We start from the raw sequence: 21,574 nt of genomic DNA on the forward strand, positions 1-21,574 counted from the left end.
AGAATGTTGATTCTTAACCGCATAAAGGACATGGTAAACCTACCCAGTCTAGAAATATTGCAAAGCAAGTATAAACCAACCTCACACTGATGATGCCCATCAAGGTTGAAACATGTCTGTGAGTGGTTTGACGCACGCACGCACGCACGCACGCACGCACGCACACACGCACGCACGCACGCACACACACACACACGCACACACACACACACACACACACACACAAATAAAGCTATGCCCAACGATCGTCAGCAAAATTCATTTTATTGTTTTTTACATTTATTTTATACAGATGTTTATTTTGCAGCTCTCTTCCAATTTTACCCAAGGTTTAAAACGAAAAAGGGGGAAGGGAAAGGGGGTACAAGAGACCCCCCCTTTTTGTTATTTTGCAATGCAGCAGTAAAGACCAAACGCCAACAAAAACAAAACATCCCTCCCGGAAAAAACAAAAATAATAATATATATTTATATATTCACAGGCAATTAACAACGTCTTTCTATGGCAATCATAAAATATTAAACAGCCCACCCTATAGAACTAGGGCGCTGGCTATTTTAATTATAGCTTTTCTTCTCGTTAAAAAAATATAGGGCGGCACGCCTTTTTATTTCATTTGTTTAAATGATTTATACATTATGTTTTCCGTTCTAACCCCTTCAGAGCCGGGAAAGGGGGGGGTGGGGGGGGGAGAGGGGCATTGTGGGTAACCCGTGGCTCTGAAGGAGTTTATTCGGCAAAGCCCAGAGGCCTCGGGTGGATGCAGAATTATACGGCGAAGAAACCCTATTTGCGTAATATTTAGTGTCGCGTTATTTCTAATAATTTAATATATTTCTCTGTAAAATCAGATGCTTACGAGAACGCAGCTTATCCGAAGGACCCATACAGGAGGGGAAGAAATATACAGGTTGTTATACAAGAGGGGGATGGGGGGGGGGGGGAGGGGAAAGCCATGGCTGGGGGCGGCTTCGAGGACGGACACTGTGTTGTCTTGCAGGCGGCCGGCGCGCAGAGCTTATGGAAATGGAGTGTTCCGATTGGCTCAGGCTACTTTTCCCGACCCGGCCTCCCAGAATCCTCTGCCTCTCTTGCGGTTTATTGGCATCTCCCTCCCAGGTGAGGGCAGTGACATCATCAGCCTGGCGTGACAAGCGTCATCTGAGTCTAGCTGCCATGTTCTATCCTGGGGCAGCAGGGGGGCAATTTTTTGGGGGGTGGGGGGGGGGGGGGAAGAATAGTTTTAGGGCTGCAGGAATATGGTTACAATCCTATTAATGCCTGATGTACATCATTTTAACAGTTCCTCTGGTTGGAGTATGTTCAGAATCCCCTATCTTCTATGTATGATGTAGTACAGGGAGCCCGTGCTTGAGACGCAGTCCCGCCAATGCCGGTGCTCCAAGCAGCAGACCTGACTTACCTGAACCATGGGGTGGGGGGGGGGGACCTTTTGGAGCGGATCTGTGCTCCCCCGGCCTCCAGGGACCCCCGCCAGTAAAAGAGCAGCTACGGGTTTCGTCCACCAAACCGACAAAAAATGGCTGCCAGGTCAGAGCTCGCTCGGGGGCGAATAAAAAGCCGCGGCACCAGGAAGTGTGGCATTTCATTGGCCACGGTTTTTTGTAGTTTAAGAAATCACACACAAAAAAAATGCCCCTTTTTCGGGAAACTAGAGGGTCTCCGGGACTCGTGGATTTGCCAGTTATGGTACGCTTAAGATATATATATATATATATTTTTTTTGGGGGGGGGGGGGGGGGGGAGCCGCTTTGAAGGGTTAAATCTTTATGATTTCCACGTCAGTCCCTCACCCTCTGCGTGTCACTGTTAATTAACCGCCCCTCTATAGCTGGTCCTCTGACACACAGGGAGTGTGCAGAAGTCTCAGAAAATTATGGCTTACATTTTCTTGCAATTAAAAACGTTCAATAGGGACTTACAACAAGTGCGATTTGCTTCAGAGGTTTCACATCACCAAGATTTAACCCATTCAACTTATTAATGGCTTTAATTCAATGTGGTTGTGAGGGTGACCATTAGTCCATCAGTCCCTGCTTCAGCACAGGTGGCTCAGTCAAAGACTGAGCCTCTGATTGAGCCACCTGTGCTGAAGCAGGGACTGATTAAGCCATCTGTGCTGAAGCAGGGATATCCTGAAAACCTGACCTGTTGGAGGGGGCTTGAGGATTGCAGTTGAGCAGCCCTGCTCTAGCGCACCCTGTCCCTGCTAGAGGTGATAAGGAGGGAGGAGAGAGGGGGCTTTGCCTGCGCAAACTCCTGCTCAGCGCAGTGATATCCCACACAGTGAATCAAACCCCCTCCCCAGGTCTCCTGCTTACAACCCGCCTTTAAATAATGATTGGAAAAAGACTTCTAGGTGTCAGATTAAGTGTGGCAATCACCCGGATTTAACCCCTCCCACGTGGCACGGCCACTGTTGACATTTTGGTCCACGGAAGGACTGCACCGTTAAGGATGAACCTGAATCACAGTGCCCCGGACCTGAGGGGTGGGGAGGGGGGTACAACATTACTACTGGCGTACCACAGACCAGACATTTACCAACCTGTGCCATGCCACACCCCGTGGCTTTATTAAATATGGCTCGTCGCAGCCTATAACAGGTCACAGACTAGCATGTAATCCTCCGGGGGCCCCCGTGACCCAGCCGCACGGGTTGTACGAAGCCTTCTGGAGTGACATCGCTTAGTAACATGGCCGTGTACAACCTCTCTCACGCCTTACCCAGCACCCGCGGATTTCCCTGCAGGCCAGGCCCGAGGGCCCCCTAATCCCTTCGCTGCCAGGCGGGACGGTAATGCACGGAAGAGGCAGATCCTCCTACTCTTAACAGGGTGGGAAGCAGGGGGTCGCCCCCCCCCCCCCCCTTAACCAAACGCCACTATTTTCATCCCTCCCCCCCACACCCTCCCTCGGTTCCCGAGATGTGTACCGGAGAAGTGTATCGGGTTTAAATCTCTCAGGGGAAACAAAATGGCTGCCGAATCATGGCCAATAGGAGGCGGCGACATCATCGGTTGTGGCTTCTTGTTGGACAGCCATTTGAGCCCCTTTTCAAAACTAGGAACTTCACCAGTATCTCGGGAAGCGAGGGGGTCCCCAGAGCTGGAAATAGTGCGGTTCATTTCAGGACGATGCCCCGGTTCCAACAACAAAATGGAGGTTAGATGAGGATAGAAGGGAGGGGGGGGGGAGGGGGGAAGGCTGCGGGTGGGGGGGGAACTGCTCCTTTAAATATCAGGGTCCCTACAACGTTATCAGCAGATTAGGAAGAAAAGGAAAGAGTAGCAGGCACCACAGGACTTGTTGAAAAAGCAAATGATATTTATTGCAAAAGGTCAACGTTTTGACTCTCCAAGGACCTTTTGTAATAAATATCTTTCGCTTTTTCAGCAAGTCCTGCAGTGCCTGCTACTACTTTCCCTTTATATATTTATATTAATATATTAATATCATCATTGCTACAACAGAATGCGCACGAGCAGACCTCGCCGAGTGTCTGGTGCCCGGCCGTAGGGTCGGCGCGCTGCTTCCCGGGTGGAACATCCACCGCTGCTCGGACAGCAGGAGAAAGGAGGAGGGTGGGGGATGGGATGGAAGGGGGCAGTGGTTTGATCGCTCTTCCCCTCCCTCCACCCCCCGTCCTCGGGTTGCGGGTCCTGCGTTATTCTTGTCCGAAACCCTCTGTTTCCTCGATGGCGAACAGCAGCTTCTCCTTGAGCTGCTCGTAGCTCTTGTAAGGCGGCAGGTCCAGGCGGTTGAAGCTGCAGACGACAAAGTGGGAGAGTTGAGGAAATTCATTGCGCTATTTTCGTTGTTTTTATTTTAACAACCCCTCTCTCCTCTCCTCCTCTCTCCCCCCCTGCACCAGACACCACTGGTTTGACCACTCCAATCCTCTGGTGTAGCAGCTAGAGAATTGCTACCAGTGTATGAAGGGTCATGGGTTCGATTCCGGCACGTTATGGTAAAATTATTAGTGTAGGGGGGAGGTGTGTGTATGCCCGTTAGCAATAAAGCATTGAATATAACAATAATAATAAAAAATAAAAACCTTGGAGATGTGAGCTGCGCACGTGGACGCAGCCTGATGAAGCAGGAGAGCTGCAGATGCCGGGTAAGTCATCGCGCGGCCATTTTGCGATCCCAGTTATAACGCGGTCTCATTATGTGGACCCGAGCACCGCGTTATAACGGGGTTCAGAGATACATTTTTATATATATTTATATATGCGTGTGTGGTCGTGTATATATGCGTGTGTGGTCGTGTATATATGCGTGTGTGGTCGTGTATATATGCGTGTGTGTGGTCGTGTATATATGCGTGTGTGTGGTCGTGTATATATGCGTGTGTGTGGTCGGGTATATATGCGTGTGTGGTCGGGTATATATGCGTGTGTGGTCGGGTATATATGCGTGTGTGGTCGGGTATATATGCGTGTGTGGTCGGGTATATATGCGTGTGTGGTCGGGTATATATGCGTGTGTGGTCGGGTATATATGCGTGTGTGTGTATATATGCGTGTGTGCGTGTATATATGCGTGTGTGCGTGTATATATGCGTGTGTGCGTGTATATATGCGTGTGTGCGTGTATATATGCGTGTGTGCGTGTATATATGCGTGTGTGAGTGTATATATGCGTGTGTGAGTGTATATATGCGTGTGTGCGTGTATATATGCGTGTGTGCGTGTATATATGCGTGTGTGCGTGTATATATGCGTGTGTGAGTGTATATATGCGTGTGTGCGTGTATATATGCGTGTGTGCGTGTATATATGCGTGTGCGCGTGTATATATGCGCGTGTGTGTATATATGCGCGTGTGTGTATATATGTGTGTGTGTGTGCGTATATATGCGTGTGTGCGTGCGTATATATGCGTGTGTGCGTGCGTATATATGCGTGTGTGTGCGTGCGTATATATGCGTGTGTGCGTGCGTATATATGCGTGTGTGTGCGTGCGTATATATGCGTGTGTGCGTGCGTATATATGCGTGTGTGCGTGCGTATATATGCGTGTGTGCGTGCGTATATATGCGTGTGTGCGTGCGTATATATGCGTGTGTGCGTGCGTATATATGCGTGTGTGCGTGTGTATATATGCGTGTGTATATATGCGTGCGTATATATGCGTGTGTATATATGCGCGTTTGTGTGTGTGTATATATGCGCGTTTGTGTGTGTGTGTGTATATATGCGCGTTTGTGTGTGTGTATATATGTGTGTGTGTGTGTGTGTGTATATATGGGTGTATGTGTATATATGGGTGTATGTGTGTGTATATATGCGTGTGTGTGTATATATGCGTGTGTGTGCGTGTGTGTGTGTGCGTGTGTGTGCGTGTGTATGCGTGTGTGTGTATATGCTTGTGTGTGTGTGTGTGTATATATGCGTGTGTGTGTGTGTATATATGCGTGTGTGTGTGTGTATAGAGGCGTGCGTATATGCGTGTGTGTATGTGTATATTTATAGAGGCGTGCGTGCGTATGTGTATATTTATAGAGGCGTGCGTGCGTATGTGTATATTTATAGAGGCGTGCGTGTGTATGTGTATATTTATAGAGGCGTGCGTGTGTATGTGTATATTTATAGAGGTGTGCGTGTATGTGTGGTATGTGTATATTTATAGAGGCGTGCGTGTGTATGTGTATATTTATAGAGGCGTGCGTATATGTGTGTATGTGTATAGAGGTGTGCGTGTATGTGTGGTATGTGTATATTTATAGAGGCGTGCGTGTGTGTGTATGTGTATATTTATAGAGGCGTGCGTGCGTATGTGTATATTTATAGAGGTGTGCGTGTATGTGTGGTATGTGTATATTTATAGAGGCGTGCGTGTGTGTGAATGTGTATATTTATAGAGGCGTGAGTATGTGTGTGTGTATGTGTATGTGTATAGAGGCGTGCGTATGTGTGTGTGTATGTGTATGTGTATAGGTGTGTGCGTATGTGTGTGGTATGTGTATATTTATAGAGGTGTGCGTATATGCGTGTGTGTGTATGTGTATATTTATAGAGGCGTGCGTATGTGTGTGTGTATGTGTATGTGTATGTGTATAGAGGTGTGTGTGTATGTGTGGTATGTGTATATTTATAGAGGCGTGCGTGTGTGTGTATGTGTATATTTATAGAGGCGTGCGTATGTGTGTGGGTATGTGTATATTTATAGAGGCGTGCGTATATATGTGTGTGTGTGTGTGTATGTGTATATTTATAGAGGCGTGCGTATATATGTGTGTGTGTATGTGTATATTTACAGAGGCGTGTGTGTGTGTGTATGTGTATATTTATAGAGGTGTGCGTGTATGTGTATATTTATAGAGGCATTAGTATAGTATATGTTTGTGTATGTGTATATTTATAGAGGCATGCGTATATGTGTGTGTATGTGTATATTTGTAGAGGCATGCGTATATGTGTGTGTATGTGTATATTTATAGAGGCATGCGTATATATGTATGCGTATGTGTATATTTATAGAGGCGTGCGTATATATGTATGCGTATGTGTATATTTATAGAGGCGTGCGTATATATGTATGCGTATGTGTATATTTATAGAGGCGTGCGTGTATGTGTATATTTATAGAGGCGTGCGTATGTGTCTGTATGTGTATATTTATAGAGGCGTGTGTGCGTGGGCTGCTTTAAATAATCAGTGTATTTAGTAGCAGAAGTATAAAACAAGGCTGCAGTGCGGTGAGATTCCTCTCTCCCCCGGCCGCACCAAGGTAAGAGGAGCAGAATCTCCGAACGCTGAGCCCCCCTGCCCCCCCCCCCCCCCCGTTACTCACCACGTGTGACTCCTGGGGAGCCAGTTCTCTTTGCCGACTTTCTCGATGCAGAACTTCTGAGGCCCATTGCTCCCTGGGGTTGTAGTCAGAGAGAGGTATCAGCGAGTAGCACTGAGCAGAAATACTCCCGCACTTCCTTACTTAATACTTAACACTTCCCCTGCCATAGGCGTGTTGCAGAGCAGCAAGAGGGTTAATCCCTTCAGTGATAAAATACAGCCAGGGACCCGTTGAAGGTGTCCCTGTCATGGCCCCAAACTTGCTACGCCCCCTCCCCCCCCCCCAGTCATACAGGGGTTCCTCTACAGAGGAGGATTCTGGGTAGTTTCACGTTTAGTTTCCCAGCTATTGTTACATGGAATCCCTAAAGCTGCTGCAGGATGCAGTGTGTACGGACGTGACTGGGGCACGGAAGAGCAGCGGCAGTGGACCCGCTCGGGGATTAAGACCCGTCAGTTGGAGCTTCGGTCAGGTTATTAAGTGACCGGTCCCCTGCACACTGCCTGGCGGGAGGAGAAGTGGTGTAACGGTTAATACGTACCCATGAGGTCAGAGAAGCCCCCGACGGGTAACCTGCAGGTCCCGGTGACAAACTGCAGCAGCCGCATGCGCTTCTCATTGTCCATCTCTTTCACAAACTGAGGGGGAAGCACAGGAGGGGTGATAAAAAGGGGCGCGAGAGAGAGGAGAGAGAAAGAAAGAGGGGAGAGAGGGAGGGAAGGGAGAGAGGGAGGGAAGGGAGAGAGGGAATGGAGGGAGGGGAGAGAAAGAAAGAAAGAGGGGAGAGAGGGAGGGAAGGGAGAGAGGGAATGGAGGGAGGGGAGAGAGAGAAAGAGGGGAGAGAGGGAGGGAAGGGAGAGGGAATGGAGGGAGGGGAGAGAGAGAAAGAAAGAGGGGAGAGAGGGAGGGGAAAGAGGGAAGGGAGAGAGAGAGAGAAAGGGGAAGAGAGAAAGAGGGGAGAGAGAGAAAGAGGTGAGAGAGAGAGAGAGAGAGAGAGAGAGAGAGAAAGAGGTGAGAGAAAGAGGGGGGAGAGAGAGAGAGAGAGAGAAAGGGGAGAGAGGGAGGGGAAAGAGGGAAGGGAGAGAGAGAGAGAGAGAAAGGGGAAGAGAGAGAAAGAGGGGAGAGAGAGAGAGAGAAAGAGGGGGGAGAGAGAGAGAGAAAGAGGGGAGAGAGATACACGATGGCAAGCAGAGACTCCATGACCCCCTGCCCACGTGACCCACCTGCCAGAACCAGACAATCTGCTTGCTTGTCCGGGTGTAGTGACGGTAGATGCTGTGACGCTGCCAGTCGTTCAGGTCGATCTCTTGCATCCCGCACAGCAACACCTGAGGGTGGGCGGGTGGGGGTAACGTCACACCTCACACACAGACTCGGGGAGGGGAACATCCAGCGCCCGGGAGATACAGGACACATCCCGCGTAAGGGCCAAACATTGCGTGTAATCAGTGACTGAATCCTTCCCAGGACAACCGGGGTTCACGGGTTAAATAAAGATGGACGACACCGTTTATAAATGAATCCACGGTAAACCAAAGCGGAGGATGGGTTTCACAATCTTTATCTAAGGCTTTGTGGCGGTATCATGTGGTCAGTAAATGATTCTGATCGTGCTGTTCTCCGTTAGTAAAGTAATTACGAAGCCCTCATTAGTCGGACCGACAAACAGGCGGCGGCAATGCGCTTGAGTTCAGTGATCCCGGAGATACGTCTGTTCACTTGTTTGACTAATGACGACGTCATAATCACAATAAAGAGAACAGGACTGACAGTCTTATCACTAAAAGACACGAAATAAAGATTGTAAACAAAAATAACCTTCCCCAGCCTTTATTTGCTATGGAAACAGAAAAAAAAACACTTATGAAAAGATATATTTTGAATAGGTGTTAATAACCTATGAAACGCGTCCTTTTCTTTCTGCCTGGGCGGGGCGGACCCTTTCAGCGGGATATGCAGCATATTATTCTGTCATGCTTTTACGAGAGATATATAGGTTTTGCACTGTGTATTTTTGTCACATTGGAAGTAGCTTTGGGCATTTTTGTTTCTTGTTGTATACATTTAGCCACGCCCACTAGCATTCCTTTTGACACTTATATACATATATATATTATGTGGTAATGGTAGGGGTTTCTCAGAGCTTGTTGGGAATCTGTATATTATGCTTTGCAAGACCAACAGACTTTTATACAGGAATCCCCGTCTACTTATTATTTCATCGAAACTAGGAGGACCCCTCCTTATCACACAGATAAGACGCCGGGAGACCCCCTCCTCGTTTAGGTAGGGCAAATGGCAGTGACATGGTTAAGGGGTCAGCCCTTCCAAGGGCCACAGTGTGCTAATGACAGTGACATGGTTAAGGGGTCAGTCCCTCCTAGGGCCACAGTGTACTAATGGCAGTGACATGGTTAAGGGATCAGTCTCTTCTAGGGCCACAGTGTACTAATGGCAGTGACATGGTTAAGGGGGCAGTCCCTCCTAGTGCCACAGTGTACTAATGGCAGTGACATGGTTAAGGGGTCAGTCCCTCCTAGGGCCACAGTGTGCTAATGGTAGTGACATGGTTAAGGGGTCAGTCCCTCCTAGGACCACAGTGTACTAATGGCAGTGACATGGTTAAGGGGTCAGTCTCTCCTAGGGTCACAGTGTACTAATGGCAGTGACATGGTTAAGGGGTCAGTCCCTCCTAGGACCACAGTGTACTAATGGCAGTGACATGGTTAAGGGGTCAGTCCCTCCTGGGGACCACAGTGTACTAATGGCAGTGACATGGTTAAGGAGATTAATACCTTTGGGAGATGAATACCTTTTTACCCAAATCGGACACCTAGATTTAATTTATTTATTGAAGTCAGACTTGATTTCCTCTGACTGCTCCCATGTGATGAGGTCACTGTGTGATGAGGTCACTGTGTGATGAGGTCACTGTGTGATGAGGTCACTGTGTGATGAGGTCAGAAACTCAACTGATTATGGGGTATCTAATTTAAACACGATCATTTCTGCAACGGACACTAACAAAAATCTCACCTCCAGCTCCTTAGCATCGAAGTATTGTAGGTATTGCTGGGGCAAGATCTCGTTGAAGCCTTCAAAGAAAGCCTGCGTCTGCTCTTCCACCCCCCGGGAGAGCCTCCACTCCGCCACCAGCCTGCGGGGAAAGACACCCCCAAAACAGCATTATCAAACCGGACCAGAACCCACATATCATTTTATTCAATCCGCAGAGCCACGTAGCTTGCAAAATATCCTTATACCTGACTATTCTTTGTATACTGCCACATTCCCCAACCTTTATTACCTTGCGCACCCCCTGCTAGAAAACATCAGCCCCCCAAACCCCTAATGAATAAATCTTATCAGCGACCCCTCAGACTGTCGCTAACAGACTGTGTGAGCGATCCCAGGCAGTTTGGTGTCCTGAGCTCGTGGGGGGAACACACGCTTAATAATCCCCCGAACTGCCCCTCAGAGTGAGCAGGCAGCATGGGGGGGTATCGCTGTCACTCACTGCGGGAACTTCCAAAGTTACGTCCCACAATGCCTTGCTGCTGTGGGTGCAAAGCATTGTGGGAAGCTCCTGCTGTGGCAGCGATACCCCCCAGGCTAAGGTGCAGTTTGGGGTCTTACTAAGTACGCAGCCCCCACATGGGCTCAGGACCCCGCTATACAGATTTGGGGGTTAACACCCCGGAGACGCCTCACTCGCCCCCGATATACAGGATGGGAAAGTTGTAGCCGATATAAACGAGTCCGAAAAGAAGAATCGGGCCGATTATGACCGGAGAAAAGAAAAGCGAAAAAGAAGCAGCCACGTTAACAGAACCGACTAGAAAGACTGGTTATTAATACCAAAACATAACCCTTATTACATACCACTTTAAAATAATTTATATATGTACACTAATCGTGAAGAAAACAAACGTATGTATGTGGGTAATTAAACAGCAATAAGACATGGCAGAACCTATCCTGTTGGTGACTACTGGCTGAAGCTAGTGTCTAACTAGTCCCCTTGGCACTGTTGGCTCAATCAAGTGCAGATAAAATGATCTCCATATTTATAGCAACTGTCAGCACCGTGTCACTTTAGTTCTGAAGAGCACACTAGTTAATCTGAATATTCAGTTGTTGTAAATATATCAAGTCCTGGAGGGCCATGGTTTCACTGTGGCCCTAGGAGGGACTGACCCCTTAACTATGTCACTGCCATTAGTACACTGTGACCCTAGCAGGGACTGACCCCATAACCATGTCACTGCCATTAGTACACTGTGGCCCTAGGAGGGACTGACCCCTTAACCATGTCACTGCCATTAGTACACTGTGGCCCTAGGAGGGACTGACCCCTTAACCATGTCGCTGCCATTAGTACACTGTGGCCCTAGGAGGGACTGACCCCTTAACCATGTCACTGCCTTTAGTACACTGTGACCCTAGGAGGGACTGACCCCTTAACCATGTCACTGCCATTAGTACACTGTGTCCCTAGGAGGGACTGACCCCATAACCATGTCGCTGCCATTAGTACACTGTGACCCTAGGAGGGACTGACCTCTTAACCATGTCGCTGCCATTAGTACAGTGTGGCCCTAGGAGGGACTGACCCCTTAACCATGTCACTGTCATTAGTACACTGTCGCCCTAGGAGGGACTGACCCCTTAACCATGTCACTGCCTTTAGTACACTGTGACCCTAGGAGGGACTGACCCCTTAACCATGTCGCTGCCATTAGTACACTGTGGCCCTAGGAGGGACTGACCCCTTAACCATGTCACTGTCATTAGTACACTGTGGCCTAGGAGGGACTGACCCCTTAACCATGTCACTGCCATTAGTACACTGTGTCCCTAGGAGGGACTGACCCCTTAACCATGTCGCTGCCATTAGTACATTGTGACCCTAGGAGGGACTGACCCCTTAACCATGTGGCTGCCATTAGTACACTGTGACCCTAGGAGGGACTGACCCCTTAACCATGTGGCTGCCATTAGTACACTGTGACCCTAGGAGGGACTGACCCCTTAACCCTGTCACTGCCATTAGTACACTGTGACCCTAGGAGGGACTGACCCCTTAACCATGTCACTGCCATTAGTACACTGTGACCCTAGGAGGGACTGACCCCTTAACCCTGTCACTGCCATTAGTACACTGTGACCCTAGAAGGGACTGAACCCTTAACCATGTAACTGCCATTAGTACACTGTGACCCTAGATGGGACTGACCCCTTAACCCTGTCACTGCCATTAGTACACTGTGACCCTAGAAGGGACTGAACCCTTAACCATGTAACTGCCATTAGTACACTGTGACCCTAGATGGGACTGACCCCTTAACCCTGTCACTGCCATTAGTACACTGTGACCCTAGAAGGGACTGAACCCTTAACCATGTAACTGCCATTAGTACACTGTGACCCTAGATGGGACTGACCCCTTAACCACGTCATTGCCATTAGTACACTGTGACCCTAGAAGGGACGGGCCCCTTAATCCCGTCCGTGCCGTTAGTACCCTAGTCTGGATGTCTCGCGCCCGCACACACCTGATATACTCCTCCTTGTTCTCCTCTGTCACCTGGATGTTGCTCCCGTTGGGTTTCAGATCTTGGCTTTTCACCTCCCCTAAGATCTCTTTGTCCACGGAAAAGAACATCTCAAGGCCACATTCCTCGATGTTGTTCTCTCTGCGGAAACAGGGGGGGGGGGGGGGAATGTTTAAATGAAAAACCAAATGTACTCCCGGGAACGCCGATCAGGGGCCCGCGACCAGCCCCGGAACGTTCCGTGTTAGAGGAGTCACGAAGCCCTATTCTGGAGGAACGGTCAGGGGCTGGAGAAACCTTTCGGGGGAACAATATAATCCCCAGTTCTTTACAATCTGTTCTATTTACACACCAACAGTACCGCTGCTTTTTAATTTGCAGATTGGCAGGGGTTTTAATGTCCGTAACCTGCTTTAAATCTTTCTCCACGTTTAAGAAATGGCGATATCTTTTTTACACCAAATCGAGCACAGTATCACAGCTTCTTTTTCCTTCTCCTCAATCACTGGCTACAGGTAAAAACACACAAAGATGGATATATATATATATTGTTTATTTGTATAGCGCCAACATCTACAGCGCGGGACAGTGGGTGCCGAGATGTGATATTTGTATAGAACTGTTTATGTAATTAAGGACAGACAAGCGCAGACACAGAAGGAAATGAGGCCCTGATGCGAAGAGCTTACACTCTAGAGGGAGTAAGGGGCTGTGTTGAAACAAAAGTTAAAGTGACAGCTCGTTGTGGGATGGGTGTGCTGCGGGGCAGGGGGGCGGGCCGCAGGGTAGAGTTGGATGTTAGAAGTATGGTGAGAAGGCTTCCTTGAAACAGAGTTTTCTGGGCGTGTTTAAACCTCTGAAAGCTGGGGGAGAGTGATGGGGCGTGGTAGGGAATTCCAGAGAGAGGGGGCAGCGCGGGAGAAGGGAGTGAGGTGTGAGGAAAGGCGGATGTCGTGGGCAGGAAGTGACGGCGGAAGTGTGAGGAAGAGGACAGTAAAGAATGGGAAATTAGGAAGGAGGGTTTAGGGGGGAAAGTGTTGGAGAGAGGGGTGCAGGCAAATGTGCAAGTGAGAGAGTGGAGGCAAATAAGGTAACAGTAACCCAAAACAGAGATTAGGCTGTAGATTATAATATACATATACTGATATACAGTACACAACACACACACACACACACTTACTTTATCCATATGAGGGAGTTGTAAAATTCGGGGTCAACAGACTCCAGGTCGTTGAGTCCCACGGGTTTGTTTAAGATGCGTTTGTAGAACGGGAGCGAGAAGCCGGTGTCTATAAACTTGCCGTGGAACAGAGCCTGAGGGAGACAGGAGTCTGAGGTCACCTGTGTTATCAAGACTGTGTGTGTGTGTGTGTGTACACATATATAAAGATCAGAAACATTGAGTTTGGTCTTCAATATACAGGTGTGTGAAAACACGTCGTGCCACGGTCAATACAAATCTCAGAGGACCTCAGATGGGCAGTTATTGATACTCATCAGTCTAGAAAGGGTTACAAAACCATTTCTAAGGATGTGGGGATCCACCAATCCACTGTTAGACAGTCTACAAATGGAGAAAGGTCAAGGCCACAGTCACTCTACCCAGGAGGGGTCGTCCAACCAAAATCTCCCCAAGAACAAACTGGCAAATCAACCAGAAAAGTGAAGAAAAAAAATCACCCGGCACTCTTGTGAAAGAGGTTATGATAACAAAATGGTTTTCATCAACAAATCAACCAGGAAGTCACAAAGAACCCCAGAGTAACATACAAGGATCTGCAGGCCACTCTCACCTTGGCTAATGTGAGTGTTCATGACTCAACTATCGACTGAACAAGAATGGTGTCCATGGAAGGATAGCCAGGAGGAAACCACTGCTCTCTAAAAGAACATGGCTGCCAGTCTGACATTCGCCAAAGAGCACATAGCTGATCCACAAGACTTCTGGAACAATGTTCTCTGGACAGACGAGTCCAAGGTTGAACTTTTTGGCCTCAATGAGAAACATTGTTTGACGAAAACCAAACTTTGCGTTCGAACAGAAGAACCTCATCCCAACCGTCAAGCACGGTGGTGGGAGTGTGATGGTTTGGGGACGCTTTGCTGCCTCAAGACCTGGACGGCTCGCCATCATTGACACAACCATGAATTCTGCACTGTATCAGAAGACTCTAGAGGAGAATGTCAGGCCATCCGTCCGTGATCGGAAGCGAAAGTGGCTCATGCAGCGAGACAATGATCCTAAAAACACAGGCAGATCTACCAAAGAATGGCTGCAGAAGAAGAAATGCCGTGTTTTAGAATGGCCGAAAAAGTCCGGACCTAACCCCCATCGAATGTTGTGGACAAGTAAATGTTGAAAAAGTGTCATGTTTTTGTGTCATCAGGTTATCTTTATCAGGACTTAGATTAAGATCTAATAACATTTTAGGTTTGAAACATGTGAAAATCCTAAGAGGTTCACAGACTTTTTCTCGCCATTGTGTATATACATACACATACACACACTTTTATATATAGTTTCGGCAAAGAATATAAATCACACACATACATGTTAATTGCAGCGTGTGATTGGTGGGGGGGGGGGGGGAACGCAGCGTGCGATTGGTGAGGGGAGGGGGAACGCAGCGTGCGATTGGGGAGGGGGAACGCAGCGTGCGATTGGGGAGGGGGAACGCAGCGTGCGATTGGTGAGGGGAGGGGGAACGCAGCGTGCGATTGGTGGGGGAGGGGGAACGCAGCGTGCGATTGGCGGGGGAGGGGGAACGCAGCGTGCGATTGGCGGGGGGGAGGGGGAACGCAGCGTGCGATTGGTGGGGGAGGGGGAACGCAGCGTGGGATTGGTGGGGGAGGGGGAACGCAGCGTGGGATTGGTGGGGGAGGGGGAACGCAGCGTGGGATTGGTGGGGGAGGGGGAACGCAGCGTGGGATTGGTGGGGGAGGGGGAACGCAGCGTGGGATTGGTGGGGGAGGGGGAACGCAGCGTGGGATTGGTGGGGGAGGGGGAACGCAGCGTGGGATTGGTGGGTGAGGGGGAACGCAGCGTGCGATTGGTGGGGGAGGGGGAACGCAGCGTGCGATTGGCGGGGGAGGGGGAACGCAGCGTGCGATTGGCGGGGGAGGGGGAACGCAGCGTGCGATTGGCGGGGGAACGCAGCGTGCGATTGGCGGGGGAGGGGGAATGCAGCGTGCGATTGGCGGGGGTGGGGGAACGCAGCGTGCGATTGGCGGGGGAGGGGGAACGCAGCGTGCGATTGGCGGGGGAGGGGGAACGCAGCGTGCGATTGGCGGGGGAGGGGGAACGCAGCGTGCGATTGGCGGGGGAAGGGGAACGCAGCGTGCGATTGGAGGGGGAACGCAGCGTGCGATTCGCAGGGGAGGGGGAACGCAGCGTGTGATTGGCGGGGGGGAACGCAGCGTGTGATTGGCGGGGGGGAACGCAGCGTGTGATTGGCGGGGGGGAACGCAGCGTGTGATTGGCGGGGGAACGAAGCGTGCGATTGGCGGGGGAGGGGGAACACAGCGTGTGATTCGCGGGGGAGGGGGAACGCAGCGTGTGATTGGCGGGGGGGAACGCAGCGTGTGATTGGCGGGGGGGAACACAGCGTGTGATTGGCGGGGGAACGCACCATGGCGATGAACCTGCCGATGAAGCGGAAGTAGCGCAGATGGTCGGGGTTGATGTAGGAGGCCGGGTTGATCTGCAGACAGTAGTTGTCCTTCCCCGCGTACTCGAACAGGCAGTACATGGGATTCAGCACCTCGTGGGACAGGAGGAAGAACCATTCTCTGCGGGTGGAGACACGGAGAGTAACGGGCTAATGCCGCACATGCAATGCGTGTCCCCTCATGTTACACACACACATGCACTGCCTGTTCCCTCATGTTACACACACTGCGTGTCCTCTCGACACACACACACCTCTGCGTTACCTCACCACTCCCCCTAAGGCCGTCTCACATTTTACTCTTGTCTGTAACTGTTACATACGCCTATAACATGTTTTATCTTTAACTGTGCATGCAATGTCTTGTATATAATGTATAACCCTGTTCACTTATGTAACCATGTATTATTTGTCATCATAACTCTGTGCCCAGGATATACTTGAAAACGAGAGGTAACTCTCAAAGTATTACTTCCTGGTAAAACATTTTATAAATAAATAACCTAACCCCTCTTTCCCCGGGTAATACACTGTGATGATAGAGAGGATTTGGCCCGGGATTAAAGGGGTTATACCCCATTTGGCCACCCTCTACTCTCACCTGGGAAGCAAGGGGTTAACTGGACTGAGGTCCAGCCATGTGTTTTGCCTTGCTTCAATATCCAAATGTTTATTCCCCTGTGTAAATGTATTGTGTTATCCTGGTGTTTGCACTCACACATACACTAGGGTTGATGCGGGAGGGAAGGGGTTAATGTTACTTTAGTGATTATAGCCCTGTGTAATTTTCCCGCCTTTTCAGGCTCCATTTTGCAGCCGTCCATAGGTCGCCATTGAGCCTCCATGCTTTCTAATGGCAGAAGTAGCGGTTTTGGACCTGTTTTCCAGCGACGACCAGCAGGTGGCGTCCGAGAGGAGGAGCGGCGGTTTCCCATTGTAAGTCAATGGGCTCATTGACTTCAATGGAGATTCCTCAACGCCGGCCTCGAGGAACAGGTTGGCAGCCATCCAAACCGCAGACCGCAAAAGCGGATACAATGTCTTTTAAAAGAGTTTAATCACTTTGGTCAAGTTCAACGACAATTGGCGTGGGAATCTTGGGTTCTAGGGCCCCTGGGAATAAAGTTATTTTTGTCCCTACCCCCTAGGAACCCCCACACACGATCCACACCGGGTCCGGGAATGAGGGACCCCCCCGTAAGGGGTTGGCGGAGAAGGAGGGTCGCACCATTGCATCCAATGGCGGCGGGCGCCATGCATTGTCAATGGCGGCGCCGGCCATTGATTCCAATGGGGAAAAGCCGCTGACAAAGATGAGACATTAGGGGGTCTGGCATAACAACATAACAGCATTTAGGATGAAGCCATTTTGTGTGAATATTTCAATCCGCCATCTTGTCTTGTCTCTGTGAGTCTTAATTTCTGTGTTTCATTTCTGTATAAACAAATGTGTGAAGCAGAGAATGGAATGTTTTCGCTCCTAGCTGACTTTATTGACCCTTCCTCATCCAATCAGCTTCAAATTGAAAGTGTAAACAGGCTAAAAGTTATGAGAAATCGTGAGATATGCTTAGATTCTTGCAGTGAAACCAATTCTCACACGATATTGCCAGGTGGCAGAATAGGCACATCCCATTTAATCCCAGAATGGTTTCTAGCTGACAGGCAGTTATACAATATTGTTATGTATTACAAAATGACATCAGCTTTAGTATTGTTATGTATTACAAAATGAGGTAATATTTAGTGACGTGCAAGCCCCCAATAAAGGGGTGGAGCTTTAGGTTTTAGGGTATAAATCTATGGCATACCGTGTTATTGTTAGAGAGCTTTGTTTTGAAGCTGTCTCCGTTGTGCACTTGACTTGAATAAATTCACGTGTTATTCTGTTTCAAAATAACCTCAGACTGTGTTTTTATTTACATTTTTCTCAGATGGCGCCCGAATAGGGACTCAATATCATCGGAATCGAGCACCCGGATGAATCACTCCTCCATCACTCAAACCTGAGCGCTCATATGAATCAAGGTAAGGCTACCTGCATTTTTAGACAAACAGCCTGATTAAATTGTTTTGAGTGGTGCGTGGAGCTGATTTTTGAACGGTGTCTTATCTGATGTGACGAGTAAGAATCACTAGCAGTTTCACGTGAATTTATTATTCTCTGTTCCTGTATTCATTTTAAAGTGTAAGAGTGTTAAGAGTTGTTAGGGGCTAAGGTAAAAGTCCCGTTAAAAGTTTTGGTGTTTTGGTGATGAAGGTGAGTGTTTGTGTGCTTAAAGGGATTGTTTTCAGAACGTCCTGGGTTGTGATAAATATTTTTGTTGTCTGAGCAGGACGGGTCCCTGATTGTACATTTGCTCTGTTTTGTCATTTACATACCAAGTGAGTTATTCATGGATATCTGGTTAGAAAGTCTTATCTGTATCCATGTTATAAAAGTATAAGGTTTATCAGGACTGGGTTGGACCCGCTGAAGTGCTTCAAGTTTTTCTTTGGTATAGTTATGGTGAGAAAATGTGATTGGGGAACAGTCTTGTGACAGGTCCTTATTTGCATATTTACATTATTCAGAACAATAACATGCCAAAAGAGTTGTACGTAATCAGCTTGCGTTGATTATTATAACGCTAAATTGTACAGGTCAATTAACAGTTGATTGCTGTAGAAGAAGTATTGTACAGGTCAATTAAATTTGATTTCTGTAACAGGGGAATAATGGGAAACCAAAAATTCTCGTACAACTCTTTTGGCATGTTATTGTTCTGAATAGTGTAAATATGCAAATAAGGACATGTCACAAGACTGTTCCCCAATCACATTTTCTCACCATAACTATACCAAAGAAAAACTTGAATCACTTCAGCGGGTCCAACCCAGTCCTGATAAACCTTATACTTTTATAACATGGATACAGATAAGACTTTCTAACCAGATATCCATGAATAACTCACTTGGTATGTAAATGACAAAACAGAGCAAATGTACAATCAGGGACCCGTCCTGCTCAGACAACAAAAATATTTATCACAACCCAGGACGTTCTGAAAACAATCCCTTTAAGCACAAAAACACTCACCTTCATCACCAAAACACCAAAACTTTTAACGGGACTTTTACCTTAGCCCCTAACAACTCTTAACACTCTTACACTTTAAAATGAATACAGGAACAGAGAATAATAAATTCACGTGAAACTGCTAGTGATTCTTACTCGTCACATCAGATAAGACACCGTTCAAAAATCAGCTCCACGCACCACTCAAAACAATTTAATCAGGCTGTTTGTCTAAAAATGCAGGTAGCCTTACCTTGATTCATACGAGCGCTCAGGTTTGAGTGATGGAGGAGTGATTCATCCGGGTGCTCGATTCCGATGATATTGAGTCCCTATGCGGAATGCGCCATCTGAGAAAAATGTAAATAAAAACACAGTCTGAGGTTATTTTGAAACAGAATAACACGTGAATTTATTCAAGTCAAGTGCACAACGGAGACAGCTTCAAAACAAAGCTCTCTAACAATAACACGGTATGCCATAGATTTATACCCTAAAACCTAAAGCTCCACCCCTTTATTGGGGGCTTGCACGTCACTAAATATGACCTCATTTTGTAATACATAACAATACTAAAGATGATGTCATTTTGTAATACATAACAATATTGTATAACTGCCTGTCAGCTAGAAACCATTCTGGGGTTAAATGGGATGTGCCTATTCTGCCACCTGGCAATATCGTGTGAGAATTGGTTTCACTGCAAGAATCTAAGCATATCTCACGATTTCTCATAACTTTTAGCCTGTTTACACTTTCAATTTGAAGCTGATTGGATGAAGAAGGGTCAATAAAGTCAGCTAGGAGCGAAAACATTCCATTCTCTGCTTCACACATTTGTTTATACAGAAATGAAACACAGAAATTAAGACTCACAGAGACAAGACAAGATGGCGGATTGAAATATTCACACAAAATGGCTTCATCCTAAATGCTGTTATGTTGTTATGCCAGACCCCCTAATGTCTCATCTTTGTCACCGCATGGCGAAAACACGACTAAGTGTGAAATGTTGAAATGTGTAAGTCCATATATATATATATATCTCCGGTTCTGGAAGGACCAGAGGGATGGGATTTGGGTGGCATATAGCCAAGGTTCCGGCTTTAATGCATGCCCATTCCCAGCCCCCTCAGACCAACCAGACAGAGTGTGGACGCAGGTAAAGATTTGTGAATTTTCTCATAGACTTCAATGGCGGCAGTTCCTCCCTTGAAAGTCTATGGCGGGAAACTCCATTGACTACAAGGGCGGAGCTGCTCCATTGAAACCCACGGCGGCGGAGCCCGTTGTTTTCAATGGGGATTTAGTGAAACGCTGAGATTTCTTTTTAGCGGAGATTTTTATAATAAAATATGAAATGGTTTGTGATATTTGTATAACTCCGGTTCCGAAGGTCCTAGCGGGCTGAAATTTGGACCCTATAGTGTACCACTTCCGGCATTAAGGTCTGGAAAGTTTGGACCCGCTGGACCTACCAGAACCGGGTATTTTAATATGTGTAGGTATTAAAATGTATATGGGTTTTTGGTCTGCTCTGAAAACTGCAGACTCCATCTGCTATGTTAATAGGCAGGAAGAGCATCCTGCAAGAAATTAACATAGCCCGCGATCAAAGGCTAACTGCCCTAATTGTTTATACTGGGGGCAGGAACCAAGGAACTGTTTTTTTAAGTGTGATACGTCACACTTACAATGGAAGCCAAAATCTGCTTCAAAGAGCTTCAAAGAGATTTTTGCTAGACAGATCGGCGCCTTGAGTGTAAGAGAAGGGTTAAAATGGTATATAAGTCAGAGTCACCCCTTACTCAATTGTCCTTCATGTGTCTTGTGTCTTCATGATCTGCATGTATTGCTGTGATGTCAACTGAATTATGGAAGAAATGGCCCATCCTGTATCCTGATGGCTTTCTTGTCCTAACCTTTAAGTAAGTGTCCATATTTTGTCTGTTATTTGTATATCTCGTGTGTTCACCTTTATCAAGGAATAAATTATATTTTATCATATCTAAGTCTCGTCCGGTTCAACCCAGTTATATCTTTGGTGGTGTATTATTAATAGCCTGTCACAAAGCTCCCGTCACATACACACGCACACAGCCCTGCGTTACCTCGCCACTCCCCCGTAATCTAACCCCTCTTTCCCCGGGTAATACACACGCACACAGCTCTGCGCGTTACCTCGCCACTCCCCCGTAATCTAACCCCTCTTCCCCCGGGTAGATGATCCAGAGTCTCCTCCGTAGATCTTGTGCGTTAAAGCTCATTATCTAAAAAGGAGAGAAGACAAAATGCATTTACTGCGTTTAAAATAGACACAAAAACATGTGATATATAACACACACGTGTCTGATTATGTATACAGCTATATCCATACATGTGTATATGCATATTACAGTCTTCCAAATATCCATAAAAATCACCATCACCCCCAGGCTGACCAAGTGTGCCAGTGCCTACCACATCGACAAGG

At 47.7% G+C, this 21,574-nt stretch overlaps 1 protein-coding gene across 3 annotated transcripts in view; it reads right to left on the reverse strand.

The window, feature by feature from the left end:
- Nucleotides 1-247: 247 nt before the first annotated feature.
- Nucleotides 248-21,574, reverse strand: part of ITCH (itchy E3 ubiquitin protein ligase) — an 84,357-nt gene continuing 63,030 nt past the window's right edge. For all 3 annotated transcript variants that reach the window (XM_075571906.1, XM_075571904.1, XM_075571907.1), the window contains exons 16-24: nucleotides 21,283-21,371; nucleotides 16,005-16,164; nucleotides 13,556-13,689; nucleotides 12,376-12,516; nucleotides 9,857-9,977; nucleotides 8,044-8,148; nucleotides 7,362-7,458; nucleotides 6,821-6,893; nucleotides 248-3,789 (exon numbers count right to left, since the gene is read on the reverse strand). In XM_075571906.1, coding sequence (XP_075428021.1) covers nucleotides 3,690-3,789; nucleotides 6,821-6,893; nucleotides 7,362-7,458; nucleotides 8,044-8,148; nucleotides 9,857-9,977; nucleotides 12,376-12,516; nucleotides 13,556-13,689; nucleotides 16,005-16,164; nucleotides 21,283-21,371 — 1,020 coding nt within the window. In that variant the 3' untranslated portion in view covers nucleotides 248-3,689. The remainder of the gene's footprint in view (nucleotides 3,790-6,820; nucleotides 6,894-7,361; nucleotides 7,459-8,043; nucleotides 8,149-9,856; nucleotides 9,978-12,375; nucleotides 12,517-13,555; nucleotides 13,690-16,004; nucleotides 16,165-21,282; nucleotides 21,372-21,574) is intronic.

This window comes from Ascaphus truei, chromosome 15, assembly GCF_040206685.1.
Source record: "Ascaphus truei isolate aAscTru1 chromosome 15, aAscTru1.hap1, whole genome shotgun sequence".
Classification (NCBI taxonomy): Eukaryota; Metazoa; Chordata; class Amphibia; order Anura; family Ascaphidae; genus Ascaphus; species Ascaphus truei.